Source organism: Littorina saxatilis, linkage group LG14 (assembly GCF_037325665.1).
Source record: "Littorina saxatilis isolate snail1 linkage group LG14, US_GU_Lsax_2.0, whole genome shotgun sequence".
In the NCBI taxonomy this organism is placed as follows: domain Eukaryota; kingdom Metazoa; phylum Mollusca; class Gastropoda; order Littorinimorpha; family Littorinidae; genus Littorina; species Littorina saxatilis.
This window is the reverse complement of record NC_090258.1, coordinates 38,244,269-38,265,847: the sequence shown is the minus strand read 5'-3', so window position 1 is coordinate 38,265,847 and position 21,579 is coordinate 38,244,269. Positions and strand designations below refer to the sequence as shown.

General features: G+C 40.5%; 1 protein-coding gene across 1 annotated transcript in view; it reads right to left on the bottom strand.

Moving 5' to 3' along the window:
* The window catches only part of LOC138947725 (fibrillin-3-like), a 70,516-nt gene that overhangs the window by 36,271 nt on the left and 12,666 nt on the right, over positions 1-21,579 (bottom strand). The window contains exons 4-16 of the mRNA XM_070319265.1: positions 20,973-21,170; positions 20,298-20,543; positions 17,890-18,094; positions 14,334-15,454; positions 9,806-9,934; positions 9,184-9,309; positions 6,318-6,446; positions 5,277-5,393; positions 3,988-4,251; positions 3,496-3,612; positions 2,617-2,745; positions 2,069-2,185; positions 669-797 (exon numbers count right to left, since the gene is read on the bottom strand). Coding sequence (XP_070175366.1) covers positions 669-797; positions 2,069-2,185; positions 2,617-2,745; positions 3,496-3,612; positions 3,988-4,251; positions 5,277-5,393; positions 6,318-6,446; positions 9,184-9,309; positions 9,806-9,934; positions 14,334-15,454; positions 17,890-18,094; positions 20,298-20,543; positions 20,973-21,170 — 3,027 coding nt within the window. The remainder of the gene's footprint in view (positions 1-668; positions 798-2,068; positions 2,186-2,616; positions 2,746-3,495; positions 3,613-3,987; positions 4,252-5,276; positions 5,394-6,317; positions 6,447-9,183; positions 9,310-9,805; positions 9,935-14,333; positions 15,455-17,889; positions 18,095-20,297; positions 20,544-20,972; positions 21,171-21,579) is intronic.

Genomic DNA, 21,579 nt, shown 5'->3' with positions numbered 1-21,579 from the left:
CACAATGAGTAAATATATATTCAAAAATGTAAGCTTGACTTGAATTAGCGATTGCTTTAATAGCTGGTCCTATCAATAGCTTTCAATAGTCAAGAATATATTGGTTTTGCCTGTTATAAGGGGTTACAATTGTCCTGGTAGAGTTGCTTCGATAGTAAGGTAGATATACGTAGCTTGTAATCGTTGTTGAATGAGAAACACACACACACACACACACACACACACACACACACACACACACACACACACACGTACACACAACACACATGCATGATGTATTCAGCCATATGTAGTTTTTCGGCCAGTGGGGTTTCGGTCTATAGGGTTTCGGTCAGTAGGGTTTATTTATTTATATGGGAGATTTATATAGCACTTGACGGTCTCTAAGCGCTTTACATATTAATTTCTGCCGTGTGAGATGGAAGTTTTTACACAATATATCACGCATTCACATCGGCCAGTAAATCTCAAGCCATTACGGCGAATATTTACTTTTCACGGCCTATTATTCCAAGTCACACGGGTGGACATTTTTTTTATCTAGGTGTTTGCACACAATATACCTTTGTGTACATAGTTCTTGATTTAGGTTCCCTGTCAAACTGACTCCGGTTGTTTTGATTTGAGGATAGTATTAACTTGTGGTAGTCTTTGAAGCAGAAACTTACGTCTCCGTCGACAGGTCCTCTTGTCATCATTGAGAATGTAGCCGTCCCAGCAGCTGCAAAGGAACGTCGAACCATCTGAAGTCTCCTGACACTCTTGTTCACATAGATCCTGGGAGCACCAGTCCATGTCTGAAAAAACCGCTTCGCATATAAGTTTAAAACTCAAACAAAAATTATGCTAATGCTGTGTTTTGTTAATGTTAGTGATGATGACTTTATACCAAAAAAAGGTGTTGGGATTTCGCCCACTCCCGTTTCTTGTTTCTCCCTGCTCTCAGCTTTGGCACTTGATCAGTCAACACTCGAAGTTCATTCTGCCGTCAGACTTGCCGATATAACACAAACTCTAGGGAGGGTCGAAGAAGTGGTGCTGTTCCGAACCAACGGTTGCAGGCCAGCACATACTATTCCCTCTTCATTGAAACCAAGGCACTTCTACTATGAGTTCGAGTCAGCCAGAACCACACAAGAAACATCACTAGGGTGGGATTCGAACGCATGATTCACCAGCCCAGAGACCGATGTGCAAACCACTGTTGACATTTTAAAATTAAGGGCACACAGCATACTATCAATACAAGCGAAAGAGCACATTTTTCCTTTCTGCTTTCAATGTGAATTAATTTGACTGAACATCTTTAATTGAAACTCCTGTTCTGACCACAGTGTTTGCTCATTTGGAAAGTTTAGATTTCCTGTTATGCTGCTGCTTACTCTACTGGAAGTATATTTCATAAAACCATATCAAAACACAGCAATCACCAAATATCAGAGAAAATGTATTGTTTAGCCCGATTAATGTAAGAAAGGCAAACGTATAATAGACTCAAATTCACAATACTAACACACATCCGTTTGGCCTAGTATTCCTGATTTGTCCAAGGTCGTAAAAGCGGGGTTTCGTTGTAGAAGAACATTTTTTCATCCGTTTTAAATTTTGAACTTAAGACAACCACGCTTTTAACGTGAAATCTGACAACACTCAACCATACTTGTGTCATGTCTGGATTCATCAAATTCTTAAGCTGTCCTAGAAAATATACAGGTTAATGTTATGTTGTGCTCAGACAGCGAGTTGCCGCTTGCATGTTCATACACACAAACGTTTCTTAGTACTTTAACTCAATGATACTTGAGGTAACCAAAAAGCAACTACACTCCTGCAGAAAAGATAAGCAAGCGTAATATATACAATCTTCAATGCAATATTTAAAAATTCATCAAGATTAATTACACAGCCAAACTAGTTTCATAAGTGTTCAAAGTATACATATATAAAATTACTTTCCCAACTTTTATATAAATCAACTTTTGAACTTGAGTTTACAGTAGTCCATATTGCTTGTGCTGTGAATGTGGGTCCTTTAATGCAAGTCCCTGAAGGAGAACTATGCACATACCAACAGGATCACACGTGTTTGTTCCAGAAAGCTGATATCCATTGTTACAGAAACACTCTCCTTTACTGCAGCCACCGTTCTGTTTTGGGCACTTAGAGCGCCTGCAAGCTTCAGAGGCTGTAACATAAAAGGACTCTTTATTTGACATGTCTCCGCATAAGTTACAATTTCCTTGGTATGTATAGATACTATATTGTGGTGTTTGAAGGTCAAGTTTCAAAACTCTTATTTTGCTAAAAATGTTTCTTACACCAACATTTGAAAAGCAAAACAAAAAAAACAAAAAAAACTTCGTTTGGTGTATATATAATAGTTCCGATTGTTTTACATTCTCAAACGTTAGAAAACACAGAAACAAAAAACAAGAAAGGTCTGTTGTTGGAACGTTTAATTATTGACAAAACAAAACATTACGTTCACAGATATATCGACCCAGCGGTCTTTGAAGTGCACAGACAAACACTAATTTAACAAAACTTGTCTGACAAAATGTTCAGCCGTTTGCAGGGGGAACACAAGCGAATCTCTGTTATCAAACACAGCCCTACCTCTACATGATCTGCTGTCAGCCCTCAAAGTAAACCCAGGGCGACTACAGGCACAGCGATACTTTCCAGGTGTGTTGATACAAGCCTGCTCACACAAGTTGGTGGCCGAAAATGCGCACTCATCTATATCTGGAAAATAGCAAATGATATTCATTTAAAACTGAAAATGCCTTGCATTTCAAAGAGAAAGTATATCATTGGCCACAAAAGGTGAGAAAGGATGAACACTCGCAACCAAATGACTCAACCATTATAAATTGAAAAAAAATCGTCTTAATTTAAAGTTCTTCAAACAGAAACCAACCCAAAACAAACAAGTCAACTCAGCGAACTACTTTTTACTCTGTACTTCATGACCATTCCAAAACCAAACAAACACACACACAAACATACCAACATATCTGTGGCAGAGAGCCCAACACTAGAGTACACACAGTTCCAACTTCTTTACAACTGTTCCTGAACAGCTTTATCTATCGACCGGCACGGTTGGCCTAGTGGTAAGGCGTTCGCCCCGTGATCGGGAGGTCGTGGGTTCGAACCCCGGCCGGGTCATACCTAAGACTTTAAAATTGGCAATCTAGTGGCTGCTCCGCCTGGCGTCTGGCATTATGGGTTTAGTGCTAGGACTGGTTGGTCCGGTGTCAGAATAATGTGACTGGGTGAGACTTCTGTCTTGTGTGTGGCGCACATTATATGTCAAAGCAGCACCGCCCTGATATGGCCCTTCGTGGTCGGCTGGGCGTTAAATAAACAGCTTTATCTTTTGTTCACCCTCTTTTTTCTAATCTCTTTACTCACTTCTTGTGCAGAGCCCAGTTAAAACCCTCCTCATCTGATTTAGTCACATAGCAGAAGACCTGAAATTGAAAAATGTACCTTTGCAGGCCTCAGTAGCCTTTTCAAGCGTAAAACCTCGACTGCAGAGGCAGCGGTAGCTTCCAGGACTATTCTCACACTGTTGGCCGCATAACTCAGTACGGCACTCGTCGATATCTGAAGATTTATCCAAGCAATAAACAGTGATTAATGAAACAACTCAAAACAAGGTTATTCAATTCTTTCGTTTAATTCAAGACTGTACTTGCCTGTGAAACATGATATTCGAAAGGAAAGTTGGTCATTCCAATCAAGAATCATTCTGGACACGCAAACCCTCTTAGGCTTTATTAGTGTCCACACTTAGCAAGAATGATCTCTTGAACAATGTTCTATTCCAAGTATCGGCTTTATGCATGTTGTATTTGAAAGAAAAATATACGGCGCACTTAAAGAAATAAAGGTCTTTACCTCCCCCTCTTTCTCTTACACACACACACACGCACACACACGCACACACACACACACACACACACACACACAGAAAATTACCTTGACATATTCCTTGGTCGTTCATTTCATATCCTTGTCGACAAGAACACGTGTATGAACCAGGTGCATTTTGGCAAACAGCTTGTTTGGCTTGACATTGTTTTAACACGGAAGTGATGTCGCACTCGTTAATGTCGCGATCACATTTCTCTCCTGCCCACCCATCCTTGCATACACATCCCACTGTAGCGTTACACTGTAAGGCTCCAAGACCGCATGAACAATTGTTGGCACAATCCACTCCAAAAGTACCCTGAGGACAGACTGTTCAGACCACAAGGTAAAAGCAACTGACCTCGCTCCTGTTTCAGCATTTCTTAACAGAGGGTAAACAGCATAAATTTGTTCGTAAATAAGTTTAAAAAGTGGAATGACAGTCTATTAGAGCAATGGATCTTTCACGTTATCGTAATGAAACCACCTAATCTTACTAATCTTAATTATTGCCACACTTTTTGAACTACTAGAAACTTAGACCCATTTCATGCAAACTTTCCATGCCGTTATAAAAGCACTTAACTTTGCTATTTGGAACACTGTTTGGATCAAAGATTTTTCACAGGGGTCACGTGACCCACGCTTATATGTGGATACATTAAACTTGACTAATAAAAACGTATGGCACCATTTAAAAAAATCGACGAAATTTCAGAACAGACCCAATTCGGCGCATTTCTGAGCACAGTTTCAAAATAAACATGACATATCTATGGATAAATTTTTCTGATTCATGAAAAGATAAGGAATAGAACGCAATCACTAAATATGTGAGTTAAATGTGATTATAATGACAACTTTCATTAGCAAACTAATTAAGTACTTTTGAAGCTTCCATTGCAATCCTATAGTCTAGACTCAAAGATTGCTTGTCCAAAATTTCAATCATTCACAGTGCTGCCTCAACTTTCACTAATATCCGGATATGATGTTAATGTTATCAAAGAGTAATTCCCGAAACCCTGCAAATAAAAATCAACATAAAACATGACGTTTTATTGATTTCTGACAGGCTTAGAGTTGGTTTTTTGGGGGATAAAGAAAAGTTCAATGGTTGTACTTCTTACTTGTACATGTTTGGGCGCTCACACTATTTGAAATCAATGTTTTCAAAATAAGAACTGTTTATTTCAAACCAATTGTGAAGGAAAGGGATTGAGAGCAATGAGGTGGGTGAACCAAGACATGTAAACAAAAAGCGAACACACTTGATCATCAGATTAACAGAATTAAATAAATGACAGAAATTCATCCAATTTTCAACACAACTTTACACACACAAAACTGCATACCGTGACATGTTTTCAGATCGAGGTCGAGGTTTTTTCCAGACGGACAAGAGCACACAGGTTTGTTGTTGATGTTGGTGCACAGATCGGAACAGCCAAAAGTGTCGCAAGTACTGACTCCTTCAAAATATACAAGAACAAACATTCAAAAGATGCGATATTGACATGTACTGAAAAACAACTGCAAGGTTGGAAAGAAACCAAAGACTTTCATTTCAAATTGCACTTTTAGTAAAAACAAATGTAGATTATAATTGTCTTCCCTTGCATCCTGAACTCAATTCAAAAATGAGTTACTTCCCTTCGGGTCTCATTCTATCCCTGACAGGATGCCTTGGTTTTCCTTGTCTGGAGAGGAAATCGATTTTTTACATATTAGATCTTTTCGTAATGTGTTATGGATATAAGCAGATTCGCGATCGTCGATAATGATTGTTCATGGTGTTGTGTAATTTTTAAATTACAAAGGAATTGATATGTAAGACAGTTTCAAGCGAGCTATCTTTCGCGGATGTATATACTGTGCAAACAACTCTAAAGTGTCACGTGATAATCAACTTTTGCTTGGGTGCGCGCAGGTGCAGACGATTTTTTCTGTAACCAGTTGAGAATGATGCAACCATATATCACGGTCTCCTTCCGACAGCAGTCTCAAAATGTCGACTTGTTTTGACCTTAGAACGATGTCTTTATCATAACTGTGAAGAACAGAACGGAGATCACTGTCGAAGTCGGCCAATCTGCAATCATTTTCGTCTCGCGAACACTGATCTCAAATTTAGATCAGTGCTCGCGAAAAACATATGGGAGATAACTCTGTATTCTTGTTTTCATAGATTCGCGCAATAATTTAGCATGCTGTCAGAGACAAACTGGCAATAGCCGTGGAGCGATGATTATCAGAATGCTTCCCTTGGTGAAACCAACAAGCCAGGAAGGGAAGGAATTCTAAAATTACAGCTGCAACACAAAAATGCCGAGAATGTGTCATTTGTTGAGAATATTTAGCTACATTGCGAATACAGTATTTAATAATATACATACTGTTACACGTTTGTCTGTCCGCATCCAGCAAAAAGCCCACTTTACAGAAGCACACCGCCCTGTCTTCATCATTCAGCGTGCAACCGTGGTCACAGGATAGATTTTTTTCCGCAGCACAAACGTCAGACACTGTGGCCAAACAGAAATGTCGGATGAAACAGACAAACCAGCAACACGTCCAAGTAAGTGAGGATTTGTTCCAAAGTCTTTTCGTTTAAGATACATATATTCCATCTCGTATATCCCCACTGATCTATCCAGCCTTTAACATACAAACATCCTCCCACTTGGATATGTGACAAAATCAACTGCTTGGCTGCTTTGTGTGCAGTGTAGCTATACCCACTGTAACTGTTTTGAAACAGATACGTTTGTCAATCAGACAACAAATCCCATTACGTGGAAGAATCTCTGAACCTGTGTAACCCCTTAAACACATTTACATGATCATGTATACGTGGAATGACATTATCTTGAAAATACTGGTTTTTGTTGTTGTTGCTTTGTTTACAAGGGAGGGTTTCAATTAATTCAAACAAACTACAATAAACCATCCAAAGTATGAAGAAGTGTCTTTATGAAAAGCACTGCTGTCACTTCGAGTTGGGTTTCAAAATATTTGAATTTCCAACAGTTGCGTCATCTACTGCTGCCAAATACAAATTATAAACATAAACTACAGCATCATGGTGATGGGGTAGGGTATAGGTGCAATGGTCTCTTATTAGGAATTCAGCAAATCTTTTTCGCAGTATATTCTGTTACACATGGCACACACTGCGTTTTGTACTGCAGGAAAACTTTGGTCATGTCTCCAGATCATCTCACCCACAAAGTGTGTGCACTTCAAAAATGTTCAAGCAAAACAATGATTATGTTCTGTTTTGATCCGAACTTGACCCCACTGTGATCTTAAAATTCCAGGACGTTCAATCAAACTTGGATCATATCTGGAGGTCACCAAACCATGGAAGTGTTGCTATGTTTTACCCAAACATTATCCCTCTGTGAGCTTCATCCAAACTTACCTCGCGTCTAGAGGTAGTCAAACCCTGGAAGTATTTGAAGTTTCAAAGCTCAAACTTTAAACGTGTCCGGGAAAAAAGATAATTTCATATGTTTGGAGCAAAACTACACCACGCTATCACCCTGAAATGTGATGAGTGTCAACTGGATTTGGACTTTGTCTGATGTCATCAAACTCTGGAAGTATTTCAAGTTTAAAAGTTTTTATTTGACTGTCCAATGTATACAAATGTTAGAGCCACCACTATTAATATTTTGCCAGATCTATAAGAAAAATATTACTGTTTCTTGTGCTATGTACGGTAATAGTGATAAGTCCTTCGATGAAAACATTACGTTGTTTATCAGATTCAGACATTTATCCTACATACGTGAGAGAGACACCCGTGAGATAATAATCGTTCAAATCACACGTGTGTATATCATGTAAATGAGGTCATGTCAATCAAGTCTGGCACTGCTTATGATGTCAAAGTCACCGAGACAAACGTCATTATAGAAACAAACATTGCGCTCGCTAATTACCCTCGATGAATCTTTAGAACTAACACGTCACGCCACACTTTCAGAGGGACGTTTCTTTGCTTTGAGGTAATAGATTGCACGAGGCTTTAGAAGAGATCGAGGTTCCAAAACAAGCGTCTTCAATTTAGCTGCCTCGTCTGCAAGACATTTTCAGTAAAATACACGTAAGGCCAAAAAAAAAAATAGGTGTGGTTACGGTAACATAGCCAAAAAAAATAGGGTAGGAAGGTAGGCAATCACTCTTTTTTTTTTAAACTTTTTTTTCTAATGTGTACAAATTAAACCTACCTGACAGGGAAATAAGTGTGCGACTCGGGCGCTTTCGCTTTCATTGCGTTTTTTGCACTCGTTTTTTTTTCTTTTTTTTTCTAATGTGTACAAATTAAACCTACCTGACAGGGAAATAAGTGTGCGACTCGGGCGCTTTCGCTTTCATTGCGTTTTTTGCACTCGTTTTTTTTTGTTGACAAATGTAATAAAAAGTTATAGGGTCGGCCCCTAAAAATAGGGTAGGTCGGGTTACCGTAACCACACCTATTTTTTTTTTAGGCCTAAGTACAGTGTGTAGGATAAACAGAATACTACATGTTATAGACAGAAAACGGTTTTTTTAAATACCATTATGTTTAGTGATTTTATCATTAGAGCATTGCATCGATCTGTAGTGGATGCTCTCTCTCTCTCTCTCTCTCTCTCTCTCTCTCTCTCTCTCTCTCTCTCTCTCTCTCTCTCTCTCTCTCTCTCTCTCTCTCTCTCTCTCTCTCTCTCTCTCTCTCTCTCTCTCTCTCTCTCTCTCTCTCTCTCTGTATATAATTCTCCATTTTTGTGTGTTTCTGTGCCATTGTCGTTATAGTTTTTGCTGTCGTAGCTGTTGTTGTTGTTGTTTTGATTGGTTTAAATCTCACATTACTCGTTTTTTTTCTAAAGGCACATTTAAAAGTGTATCTTGTTGTGCTCCTTTATTATAACATACACTCCAACCCATGGCTTTGCATTTATGTAACTGAATAAACACCGTTTAAACCAAGTTAAAAAGCTATGGTTTAAAAAACATCCGAAATTATGATAATTTTCCATTTTTTAACCAAACTCAACACCACCATGATCTTGAACATTAACAAGGGGTAACAAGTTCATCAGCATGTCTGGAGTTCATCAAACCTTAGAAGTACACCAATCAACACACTGCTACAGAGAGAATTACAGAGATGGAGAGTGGGACAGAGAGAAACAGACAGAGACGAAGAGACAGAGAAAATTAGAGGAAGAGAAAGAGAACAGCGGCGGGGAAAGGGGGGGGGGGGGGGGGTACAACCTTGAGAGCATGTGGCTCTGTCAGTGTTGAGTCGGTATCCATAACGGCATTCACAGTTGTAGGATCCTGGAAGGTTGATACACTGGTGTTCACAGTCGCTGATGCCCAGAGCACATTCGTCAATATCTGTTCCAAACACAAACAGATAATTAAACGAATTCAACAATAGGGACATTGAACTCACAGCAAGCTACCAATTGTATAAAAACAAACGCCAACGTTAGCTTGCGAGATCAACATAATATAGACTACAGCAAATGAAAAATAGCAACTACTCTTTCTTCCAATTTCTTAAAGGCATCGACAGCTTTTTAACCTGCAATTAACAATATTGTTTAAAGAAGCAGAGCAAGCGCCTGATCGATCGGTTGTTGTTTTTTGGTTCAGTCTGACGGCCACGTGACCATCCATACGCAAACATTATACTGAAGCAGACTATTGAAAAACCAAACAACCTCTCCACCCCATTTCCTATCCTAATACCGTACTTTGCCGCATACTAAAGTGATCAGAGACGCCTGCGATTTAATGTTCTCTGAACAAAAGTCTAACTCAAGGTGTAGAGGTTTAGGAGTTTGAATCGAGCAGGCTAAATCAAAAAGTTCACCAAAAGAAAACGCACCTTCACATTGGCCATTGGAGAGTTTATATCCCTGAACGCAGGTGCAGAAGAAGCTGCCAGGCACGTTGCTGCAGCGTTGATGTTCCCCACATGTGTTCAGCGAGGCAAGCTCACTGCATTCATCGACATCTGAATCGCAAAATACCTCAAACTTGACCAAGAATGACTTATGGGAGCTTTATATGCGCACCTGCTTCAGTAGAAATATATATTTAACTTAACCAGGGCCGGACTAGGATAAGAGGGGGGGGGGGTTGCCAGTGGTGGTCCAGGGGGATGTTCCCCCTGGCGGGGTCAAGGGGCAGAGCCCTTTGTGGGGGTCAGGGAGATTCGCCCCCTGAAGCTGATGGGTAGGTCATATTCTGAGATAGGAAAATGGTCGCTCCTTGCATGAAACGGCATAAAATAAACAATATCAATAAAAAAAAAAATTTAAATAAGTGAGGTACATGTTTAGGCTAGGGGGGGGGGTTGCGCAACCCCCATAACCCCCCCCCCCCCCCCGGTAGTCCGGCCCTGTTAACATAATTGTGATTTAATTTGTGGCTTATCTGAAGTGAATTAAGTGATAAAAAAAATCCATATATTGCTTGCACATGAAGTAATTTTCTTTCTTTCGAAACTGCGGAAATGCAATACCTGCTGTGACTCGTGTCACATCTAAGATTGTACTGATTGCGAGATTGTAGCTCGCTTTTTTCTCTACGTCATCTCCAGTTTACAGCAATGTTTTCTTCCGATGTTATGCACACGTTTGTAACAGTACTGTCTGGTTGGTCAAAATAGCCATTTCTGCACTTTCGCTGCTTGTGGAAGACACTTCAAATACTCCTATGATACGAGTGATAAATATCAAGCCTACCGACAAACTGCCACATTTTCGCGTTTCGTTACATTTTCATTTTTATATAATTTTCTCAAGCAATGGGAACTCCCGGGGATTCCCCTTTTACGCACGCGTCATGAAGCTTTGCTGCAAAATGCACGTGTCGCTATTTTTCATCTGTGCCCTGCTTGTAGCGTTTTGTGGCGAAAGAGGACTTGCGGCAGACAAAGAGGACGAGAAGAATGTAAGCCGGTATACGCATAATTATATGCCATTGTGGCAAACTATCATTCATTGAATGTGTTGCATTGTAGCACTTGATCTAGTTCCGTTTTTCCTTTTTGTCCCCCCCCCCTCCACCGGCCCCCGGCACCCCCAACACACGTGCACACACACACACACACACACACACACACACACACGCACGCACACACACAGAGTACAGATAAAGAGAGAGAGAGAGAGAGAGAGAGAGAGAGAGAGAGAGAGAGGCATCCCACAAAGGGAAACTTGAAAGCGTAATAATAACTGGCGAGCCCGGCCTTAATTGAGTAAGGAAGGTACTAGCTGTGGCTCTAACGCATAACCTTGACCGACTTATAGCATCCTGCTTAATACTAAAGACCATGTTACATAGTCGTTTTTTCGTTACTTTTGTTCTGTTAATTCTGTCCGGTAGATTTTTCTTCTACTGGCCATTGTCGTATTACAGACACAAGTGACAAGCATTTGCCAGGTATCAGATGTTCTTGCAGTAAATGTTTACTTAATTTGTGTTAGATGTACCGGTTTCCTATCCGCTTGACTCAGATTTTTCACCATTTTCCATTCTTGTATCAATGTGGATTTTTTGTTTCTGTTAAAAAACTGATTTTAAACAGACAGTTTAAAAGTGGGAGACTTTTAGTGCTTTTGTCATGAGTGTCTGAGCTTTGAAGCAGCAGAAAATTGCGGAATTTTCTTCAAATAAACATGATATCTGCAGTTGACACGCGCGCTCACATAAGAGACTGAGAGAGAGAGAGAGAGAGAGAGAGAGAGAGAGAGAGAGAGAGAGAGAGAGAGAGAGAGAGAGAGAGAGAGAGAGAGAGAGAGAGAGAGAGAGATCAAATCAAATCAAATCAAATCAAATTTTATTTTACAATGGTTGTGGCATAAGCAATATAAACGAGCTTATTTTCAACCAGCCCTCGCCCAGAGAGGGACTTATTCTAATCTTGAATACATATACAAGTTGTATAAACGTAAAACAATTACAAAAGATAAGCATGACAGTAAAAAAAAAATTTAAAAAAAGGCAGAAAAACTATTCACATGACTATATGTGACCCTCCACCACGAAATGAGTCGCATGTCACATGTGCATGATTTTCATATTTTTACATTGTCCTACAGAGTTTTGTATGCTCTATCTAGTGGTGAAAACCGTTTTAGAAAAGAGCAAAAACTGTTTGAGTTATAAGCCTGTGACTAAGGTGACCCTCACACTGTTACCAGACACTCCCCGGACTTATATGAAGCCTAGCGCAGAACAGCGTGAGGTGACATGCGACTCATTTCGTTGTGGAGGGTCACATATACAGAGAGAGAGAGAGAGAGAGAGAGAGAGAGAGAGAGAGAGAGAGAGAGAGAGAGAGAGAGAGAGAGAGAGAGACAGAGCGAGCAAGAGACAGAGAGAGAGAAAGAGGGAGGAAGAGAGAGATATATACAGAGAGAGAGAGAGAGAGAGAGAGAGAGAGATAAAGAGAGATACTCTTGTCCCAAATAGAAATAGTTTCTGAGAGGACGTAAACTCCCCCCTCTAGCTTCTAAAGAGAGAGAGAGAGATAAAGAAAGAGAGAGAAAGAGGGAGGAAGAGAGAGAGAAAAAGAAAGAGAGAGAGAGAGAGAGATGGAGGGGGGTGGAGAGAGAGTGAGTCAACCCGAAAAGAAAAGCCGGATAGCGATATTGACTTAACAACTGTGTCAGTGTGGGTGAAAGATTTACACGCTACAGATTTACAGGGGCGGTGCGTGTGTGTGTTTTGGCCGTGAGAGTACTGGCTTCGCTCATAACTTTTTTTTTTAACTTTTTAAAAAAACATATTATAGCATCATTGCTTGAGCATCTCGCGACGGCTACAATGTTAGACCTGTGTATGGGACGCTTTAAAACTGCTCGCAAAGGCAAAAGAAGTTTCGCTCAGGGAGAAGTCCTTACTTGTTCACTGCTATTCAGATAGTACTGGTTTGCCAGGTAATACTGTAACACGTACACGTTCGGTGTATCATAACCTTGCAAATGGCTTATAGTAACTTACCATTTGTACTGAGTTTGACTGACTCGTTTAATAGACTGAATGTGTACTTCATTTCTTTTGAATAACACCGGTTTATAAAAACACCTTGTGCGATCGCTGCTAGCTGCCAATAACATAATTGTAATATGCGGAAAGAAAACTGTGAAGTTTGAACGAGTCGCTTAATTAAATAATAGACTGAATATAATTCCAGGCTTTGATTTTACACACACACACACACACACACACACACACACACACACACACACACACACACACACACACACACACATATATATATATATATATTAATATATATATGTATAGTGTCGAAACACGTGTCTGGTCTAGGTACAAATACAATGGTCCTCCTCAGGACTAGATTACCTTGCGATACGTCCCCCACAAAGGGACTTTGCTCTGTAAATCTCGGTCCCCCTTGAGGAGGGTCTGATGCTCCCAATAGGCTGTCTGTGAAGGGATACTTATTTCTCTCTCTATCTCTGCTAAGAGATTTTAACAAATCTCGGAAGAAAGTCTCTGCTGACTTTCAATTGTTTCTTTCACAATTTCTGATGTTTTATAATGTGGTCACCGTGAAAGTTGCATCGCCTTCAAAGCGATCCAATTGAATAAAGCAGAAAACTTCTTCTTTACCAAGTCCTGTGTTGAACAGCAGTGAAAAGTTGACCGCTTTTCCTGTTTAACCTTTTCAAAATTAGATCTAACTTGTTCGCGTATCCATTTCTGGATCTGCAGGCTGGTACAGAGTTACCTCCCTTTAGGCTTTTTCAAATTTCCCTTGTTTTAACCTAATTTCTTGGTTAAAACTTGTCTAAATTTCTAAATTCTTTCTTAATAAATATCAATTCTACACTTTGACCTTAAATCAAAGTGTTTCCCTTCACAGATATCCTCTTGGGGTTGTCAGATGAGGGTAGTCTCCCATGCCAACAGAAGCTACCATTCAGAGAATGGTTTGCTTCTTAGTTGGATACCATGGGTTGACAACTCTCGCCATCAGTACCACCTGACCACTGATGAGACACAATAGTGTCGAAACACGTGTCTGGTCTAGGTACAAATACAATGGTCCTCCTCAGGACTAGATTACCTTGCGATACGTCCCCCACAAAGGGACTTTGCTCTGTAAATCTCGGTCCCCCTTGAGGAGGGTCTGATGCTCCCAATAGGCTGTCTGTGAAGGGATACTTATTTCTCTCTCTATCTCTGCTAAGAGATTTTAACAAATCTCGGAAGAAAGTCTCTGCTGACTTTCAATTGTTTCTTTCACAATTTCTGATGTTTTATATATATATATATATATATATATATATATGCGCACGTGTTATAAAATGTCCGTAAGGAAACGATGATAAGGACATGACAGAACTAGAGGAGACCAAAAAATGCACTTTGCTTACCTGAGCATGTACCAGTTCTGCTGTCCTTTTCGTAGCCGCCGAGGCATCTGCAGTCAAACGATCCAGGCGTGTTAAAACATACCTCTTCAGACCCACACACGTTCGGGTTGTCCGTGCATTCGTCTATATCTTCTTGGCACTGACCTCCCCGCCATCCGTTCTCGCAGACACATCCTTTCACATTGTCACAATCCACCCCATGGCCGCTGCACAGACACCGATACAGACAGCTTGGTCCATAAGTCCAATCCGAGCAAGGGAGGCATGTGACTTCGTCTTTAGCGAGATAATAACCATCGTAACAAGAACAGGAGAATCCTCCGTCATAGTCGTAGCAGCGCTGGCTGCAGGGATTCTCCGTGTCCTGACACTCGTCGTGGTTTTTGCATTCTGACCCGTCTTCCGCAATGTTGTCATAGCCAGCGAAACAGAAGCACTGCACTGCAGGTTCGCCCCATATAGGGTACGGGTCAACAATAGGCTTGCAGCCTTGGGTGCATTCAGAGAGCATACATGGCGCCATATATTTGTCAACTTGTTTGCAAGTTTTTCCAGAGTCTTCGAGAGTGAATCCGTCTTCACATCCGCACTGGTATCCTCCCACCGTGTTGGTGCAAATCTGTTGACAGTTACTCGTCTTCTCCTGGCATTCGTTGATATCAATGCAGGATCGTCCATCACTTTGCAAACGGTATCCCGCTTGGCATCCACACTCAAAGCTTCCGTATGTGTTCAAGCAGGTCATCTGGCAGACACTGAGTCCTTTCGTTTCACATTCATTGACATCTTGACATTCTTTGTAGACAGACCAGGTGAACCCAGCGGGGCATTGCCCACAGAAAAAGCCTCCGAAAAAGCCTTGCTGCCGCGGAGTGAGATCATTGCAGGTCTGCCCTTCCATGCAAGGGTGGTTTGCACAGTCATCTCTATCAATCTCACACTCATCCCCCTCCCACCCAGGATTGCAGATACACTCAACGCGATGAAACATGTAGGAGTGAGGTTCACGGAGAACTATGCTGGAATAGTCGCAACTCCCGTGGCCGCTGCACCCACCACAGACAAGAACCTCCACGCTTTGAGATGGGGATTTCAATTGCTTAGAATCCATCACGTAGAATCTGCAAAATAAGCGAGAGCAATTCAGGTGAAAACAGTCTTCTTCGCGGCCACCATAGCAGATTTAAGAAGGAGGACCTGGGGTTGGGTTTGGGTGGGGGCAGAGTACAGAAAGTATTTGCAGGTAACTGATTATTTAAGTATGCCCAAAACACCACTACAACAATTGTTTAAAGATCGATTACTTTAGAGTCTCCATATTTCAAGATCGATTATTTTAGAGTCTCCATGTTTCAAGATCGATTACTTTAGAGTCACAATATTTTAATATTTTAAGGACGGTTTCCACTTCATATCCATTAAATAACAAAGAAATGGAAGAAAGGGCAAGCTGAAAACAAAAACTGAAGCTTCTTTTACTTGCAAAATGTGTGCATGTCGTCTTAAAAATTGCTGGCCAACAACAACAACAACAAGTCGCGTAAGGCGAAAATACAACATTTAGTCAAGCTGTCGAACTCACAGAATGAAACTGAACGCAATGCAATTTTTCAGCAAGACCGTATACTCGTAGCATCATCAGTCCACCGCTCGTGGCAAAGGCAGTGAAATTGACAAGAAGAGCGGGGTAGTAGTTGCGCTGAGAAGGATAGCACGCTTTTCTGTACCTCTCTTCGTTTTAACTTTCTGAGCGTGTTTTTAATCCAAACATATCATATCTATATGTTTTTGGAATCAAGAACCGACAAGGAATAAGATGAAAGTGTTTTTAAATTGATTTCGAAAATTTAATTTTGATCATAATTTTTATATTTTTAATTTTCAGAGCTTGTTTTTAATCCAAATATAACATATTTATATGTTTTTGGAATAAGAAAATGATGAAGAATAAGATGAACGTAAATTTGGATCGTTTTATAAAAAAATTTTTTTTTTTTTTTACAATATTATTTTCAGATTTTTAATGACCAAAGTCTTTAATTAATTTTTATGCCACCAAGCTGAAATGCAATACCGAAGTCCGGCCGTTGTCGAAGATTGCTTGGCCAAAATTTCAATCAATTTGATTGAAAAATGAGGGTGTGACAGTGCCGCCTCAACTTTTACAAAAAGCCGGATATGACGTCATCAAAGGTATTTATCGAAAAAAAGAAAAAAACGTCCGGGGATATCATTCCCAGGAACTCTCATGTAAACTTTCACAAAGATCGGTTCAGTAGTTTGGTCTGAATCGCTCTACACACACACACACACAGACACACACACGCACATACACCACGACCCTCGTTTCGATTCCCCCTCGATGTTAAAATATTTAGTCAAAACTTGACTATATGTAAAAAGCAAACACCTGATACTCTTCCCACCGAAATATCCCTTCGGCCATTTGCGAGTAGAGAGTCCGGGAAGCGTATGTAGCCGTGTGGGTGTGCATGGCAGGTTGTGAAGTTTCATATGTCTAAATTCAACAACTTCCGCACTCATAAACAACACACAAACACAAATCAAATAACATGAAGTTCTTTGTTTACGCACCATCAAACAATGAACACTCCGCTGATAACTATGCCCTACTTCTCTTCTTCTTCTCCTTCGTTCATGGGCTGAAACTCCCACATTCACTCATGTTTTCGCATGAGTGGGTTTTTACGTGCATGACCGTTTTTACCCCGCCATTCAGGCTGCCATACGCCGCTTTCGGGGGAAGCATGCTGGGTATTTTCGTGTTTCTATAACCCACCGAACTCTGACATGGGTTACAGGATCTTTTCCGTGCGTATGTGGTCTTGTGCTTGCGTGTACACATGAAGGGGGATAAGGCACTAGCAGGTCCGCACATAAGGTGACCTGGGAGATCGGAAAATCTCCACCCTTAACCCACCAGGCGGCCGCGCCCGGGATTTGAACTCACGACCTTCCGATCAGGAGGCCGATGTCTTCTCCACTAGACCACTGCGCCCATCGCCCTACTTATAACTCTGAGGAGACCAAACATCATACTACTTTCTCTCATTTGAATGCAAACGACCGGGGATGACAAAAGATATTAACGTCATATTCAAGCTTGCAGAATGTCCATTTCGCAAAAAAAAGAAACAGTGTTGCGCTGTAAAAAGTGATTCATTTTGGTCTCTGTCTACCAAAGCCTAGTGAAATTCTGTCTGCTTCAAAATAGTGTGTATTAACAAATTATGTCACCGCATATCTATTAAAAGAAACTAGACTCGAAAGGTTTATCTAACTAGAAAGTTATGTGCATGGTAATAATGGAAGAAAGAAATCATGAAACATTCCAAAATGGCTTTGCAAAATTACAAAAGGAAACACGCACACTGAGTAAAACTGTTTACACTTAATATGCATTGACCATCCTCACATTCGACCGCGATTTATAGACAATGCCATCGTTTACAGAACACAGCAAAACCAAAAGCAAGAAACTGTGCGCAGAAACAAAGTCAGAGATAGCTAAAAGAATGGTGTAACTTTAGCTTACCGCATGTCGACAGGTGCCTTCGTGTCAGCTAGGAAGCTCACTTCTCCTGATGTTGGTTTCACTTGCACCCTTCCATTGCCATCATCTTCTATGTGATATGTCAGAGGGTCTCCATCAGTGTCACTTCCGTTCAGGTTGAATGTCACTGTTCGTCCAGCGGCTACTTTCAAAACGGACGGAACATGTATCCGAGGCAAAGCGTTTTCTGAAGAGAAAAAAAGCGCAAGAAAATCGTTAATCATAACGCATCTACAGAGTTTGTACTACTGAAAGAGAAAGACATTTTGACATTGTTTGTATTAAAAGACTAAACACTCTCCCAAGCCATACTTTCTGTCTTTTACTTGTATTTTTAACGAGTATTCCTTGCTTCCTATTGTCTCTGGAGGCCCGCTTGCAGCCGGTTGCTCCCCTTTACATAATAAACAGAGCTAGGGCGTCATCGTACAAAAGAAGCCTTCAAAAACTCCAAACCAGAGGGAATGCTAGATTGGGAAATCCTGTTTGTGAAATGACCTCAGTACCCTTCAGTGATTGGTCAATGCGTTTCGGTGTTAGTACCAACATCATGTCGTTCAACATGGGTGGATGCCATAGGTAGGCTATTTGATTTTGCTCACCATAATACAAAACAAGAAGGGCAAAGCCCATACGACTCACATGCTTGACCTTGACCTTTACATGACCTTGACCTTCAGCTAAACCTAGCAATGACATCATACACTAAGAACTGCTTTACACATTTTTCCTACCAAAATACATGTGAAGGTCATCCAAGGTCATGCAACACAAAGCTGTTAATTCAAGACATAGGAAGTACAATGGTGCTTATTGGCTCTTTCTACCATGAGATATGGTCACTTTTAGTGGTTCACTACCTTATTTTGGTCACATTTTATAAGGGTCAAAGTGACCTTGACCTTGATCATATGTGACCAAATGTGTCTCATGATGAAAGCATAACATGTGCCCCACATAATTTTTAAGTTTGAAACAGTTATCTTCCATAGTTCAGGGTCAAGGTCACTTCAAAATATGTATACAATCCAACTTTGAAGAGCTCCTGTGACCTTGACCTTGAAGCAAGGTAAACCAAACTGGTATCAAAAGATGGGGCTTACTTTGCCCTATATATCATATATAGGTGAGGTATTAAATCTCAAAAACTTCAGAGAAAATGGGAAAAATGGGAAAAATAGCTGTTTTTAGACAACATTTATGGCCCCTGCGACCTTGACCTTGAAGCAAGGTCAAGATGCTATGTATGTTTTTTGGGGCCTTGTCATCATACACCATCTTGCCAAATTTGGTACTGATAGACTGAATAGTGTCCAAGAAATATCCAACGTTAAAGTTTTCCGGACGGACGGACGCCGGGACGGACGGACGACTCGGGTGAGTACATAGACTCACTTTTGCTTCGCATGTGAGTCAACAAAATGATGAATAAAGACAGTTATCAAGTAAAGGCAACTCGAACAGTGAGACTGATAGAGGGTAGAGCACCAGAACTAACCAGGATGTTATGCAAGTTCTATAACATAATTATGCAACTTGTATTGCTTCAACACTATCCGACAAGGTTTGCACAATTCCACCAGTGCATTACTGCCCTTGGCTGATTGCCACTATTCCTATGCTTATCTTAGTTACATCGGCGTGTGCGATAGCCCTAAAGTGCATGTAGCAATGTGTGAATGTGTGTGTGTGTGTGTGTGTGTGTGTGTGCTTTGCATTATATTTTACATGTACATTCTTACAGGTGATATCGCTAGATGTGTTTGTTTTTTGTGGGGTTTTTTCCACCTCAGATGACGTAACATCCTGCTTTACTAAAAAGTGTTGCAATCAAATTGATTGACATTTTGGTAAAAAAAATATTTGACTTGGTCTTGACTAGTGCATTGTCTCAAAACAAAAGTGATAAGAGTTGTCCGTCCCTGACATAACCCGCGGCGCTGTCGGCGGGTAGTTCCGGTTGTATTGTTTACGTCCAAATTGGCTGAACGAGAGAAGAAGATTAGTGGTGGAGGGAAGCGTTACCGTGTCTGCTGTTCAAACTACGTCATGCGGTTCCATTTTGCAAACACAAAACGGGACTCTAGGGGCGCAACTCTGTCCGACTATCGCGTTAGTTTCGAGACAGTGCTATAGGATTGCATTTCAGCGTGGAAAATGATTTCATTATTTTGTTCCTTTAAATTCGACACATTCTGCAAGAAAATAGAAATTTAAAAAAAATTATAAACTTATTGCATTGTAATTCTTATTATTTTTTGATTCCCAAAATGTATCAATATGCCATGTTTACTCTTTAAGATAGGCAGAAGAATACTGAAGAATGTTGACGCTGCTAGCCAAACAGATCAGCCTCTAAGAATGTAGTTATTATTCCACACGATACTCACTGAGAGCTTCCTTTTCTTTATCAGCATCCTCCTGAAAGATCTTGCTGTCCATAGCAAAAGCATTGCTTCCCGTCGCAAAGTAGTCAAATTGGCAAGCAAGGTTATCTCCACACTTGGTTTTGGCAAGGTTTCTGATTTCTTCTGGTTGTTCGTCCAGAAAAAGGGGAACAAACTCAGGATGCGAGTAGTTGTGGGGGCCTTCCCTTGGTTCATATCGCATGACAGAGCTGTCAGAGGTTACTGCCCCTGTGACACAATCAAACCAAAGAACTATAGACATGATGACATACTTTAAATATGTACTTAAAACGTTGGTTATCCACGAAGATAAGTAAAATGGGAGATTGTATTTCGAAGTCCAATCTTCCGAAACAAACTTGAACACTAAACATTGCAATGTAAGGTGATGCATGCAATGAATGCATGTATGCAATCCTGGATTATCCAACATAAAAAATGAACAGCTGGACATTGCTGCATTTGTTTTGTGTCATTTGCAGGCGTATGCCCATAGTTAACACCTAATATTACTTCTTCAACAGAACTTGAACTTGTCCTCAAATTGTATATTAATTGTTAAACAATGTCACAGTCAGTCATCGTTTGCTGACAGCCAGTATCAACTCATAATAACATGACTGTGTTCAAGAGCTCTGAAGCAGTAAACATACTTACACGCAGGGCCAAATGTCTGAAAAACGTGTCGTTCTGTTGGGTCTGGTCCCATCGACGTTCCGTCAGGCAGAATGAATTCATCATCTTTGATGCCATTGAAGTTACCCATAAGTCCTTTTGTTTTGTTGCGGAATGTCTTGGGCAGGCTGAGCGACATTGCTAGGGACTTGATCCTGACCGATATTTTCAGACTGATACCTGAAAAAGAATTATGGATTAATTTGTAATTCAAAGCTCAGTTTACTCATCTAGACAGGGGTTTGTAGGTGGGTTTTTTTTTTATTGTTTTTGTTTGTTTGTTTGTTTGTAGGTGGGTTTTTTAACAATCTAGAACTGACGTTTTCTACCAGTCAACTTTATCAAGTTGCACATTTCGTCAGACCTGCACTTAACAGAAAGTTCGGTCTCATGTGCCCTGTATGCGCTGTCTGTGTTTTTCTCTTTTCCATACTCTTTTGATGGCTCACAAAACCTTCCTTGTTTTTTTCTCTTCTTCACAGTGCCCAGCGATTTGGAAAAGATAAGAAGCGAATCGAGTTGCGGAATGTCTGCTACCTAGCTACAAGCAAAAACCACACGTTTGAAACGCTAAGGTTTTCTGAATGTA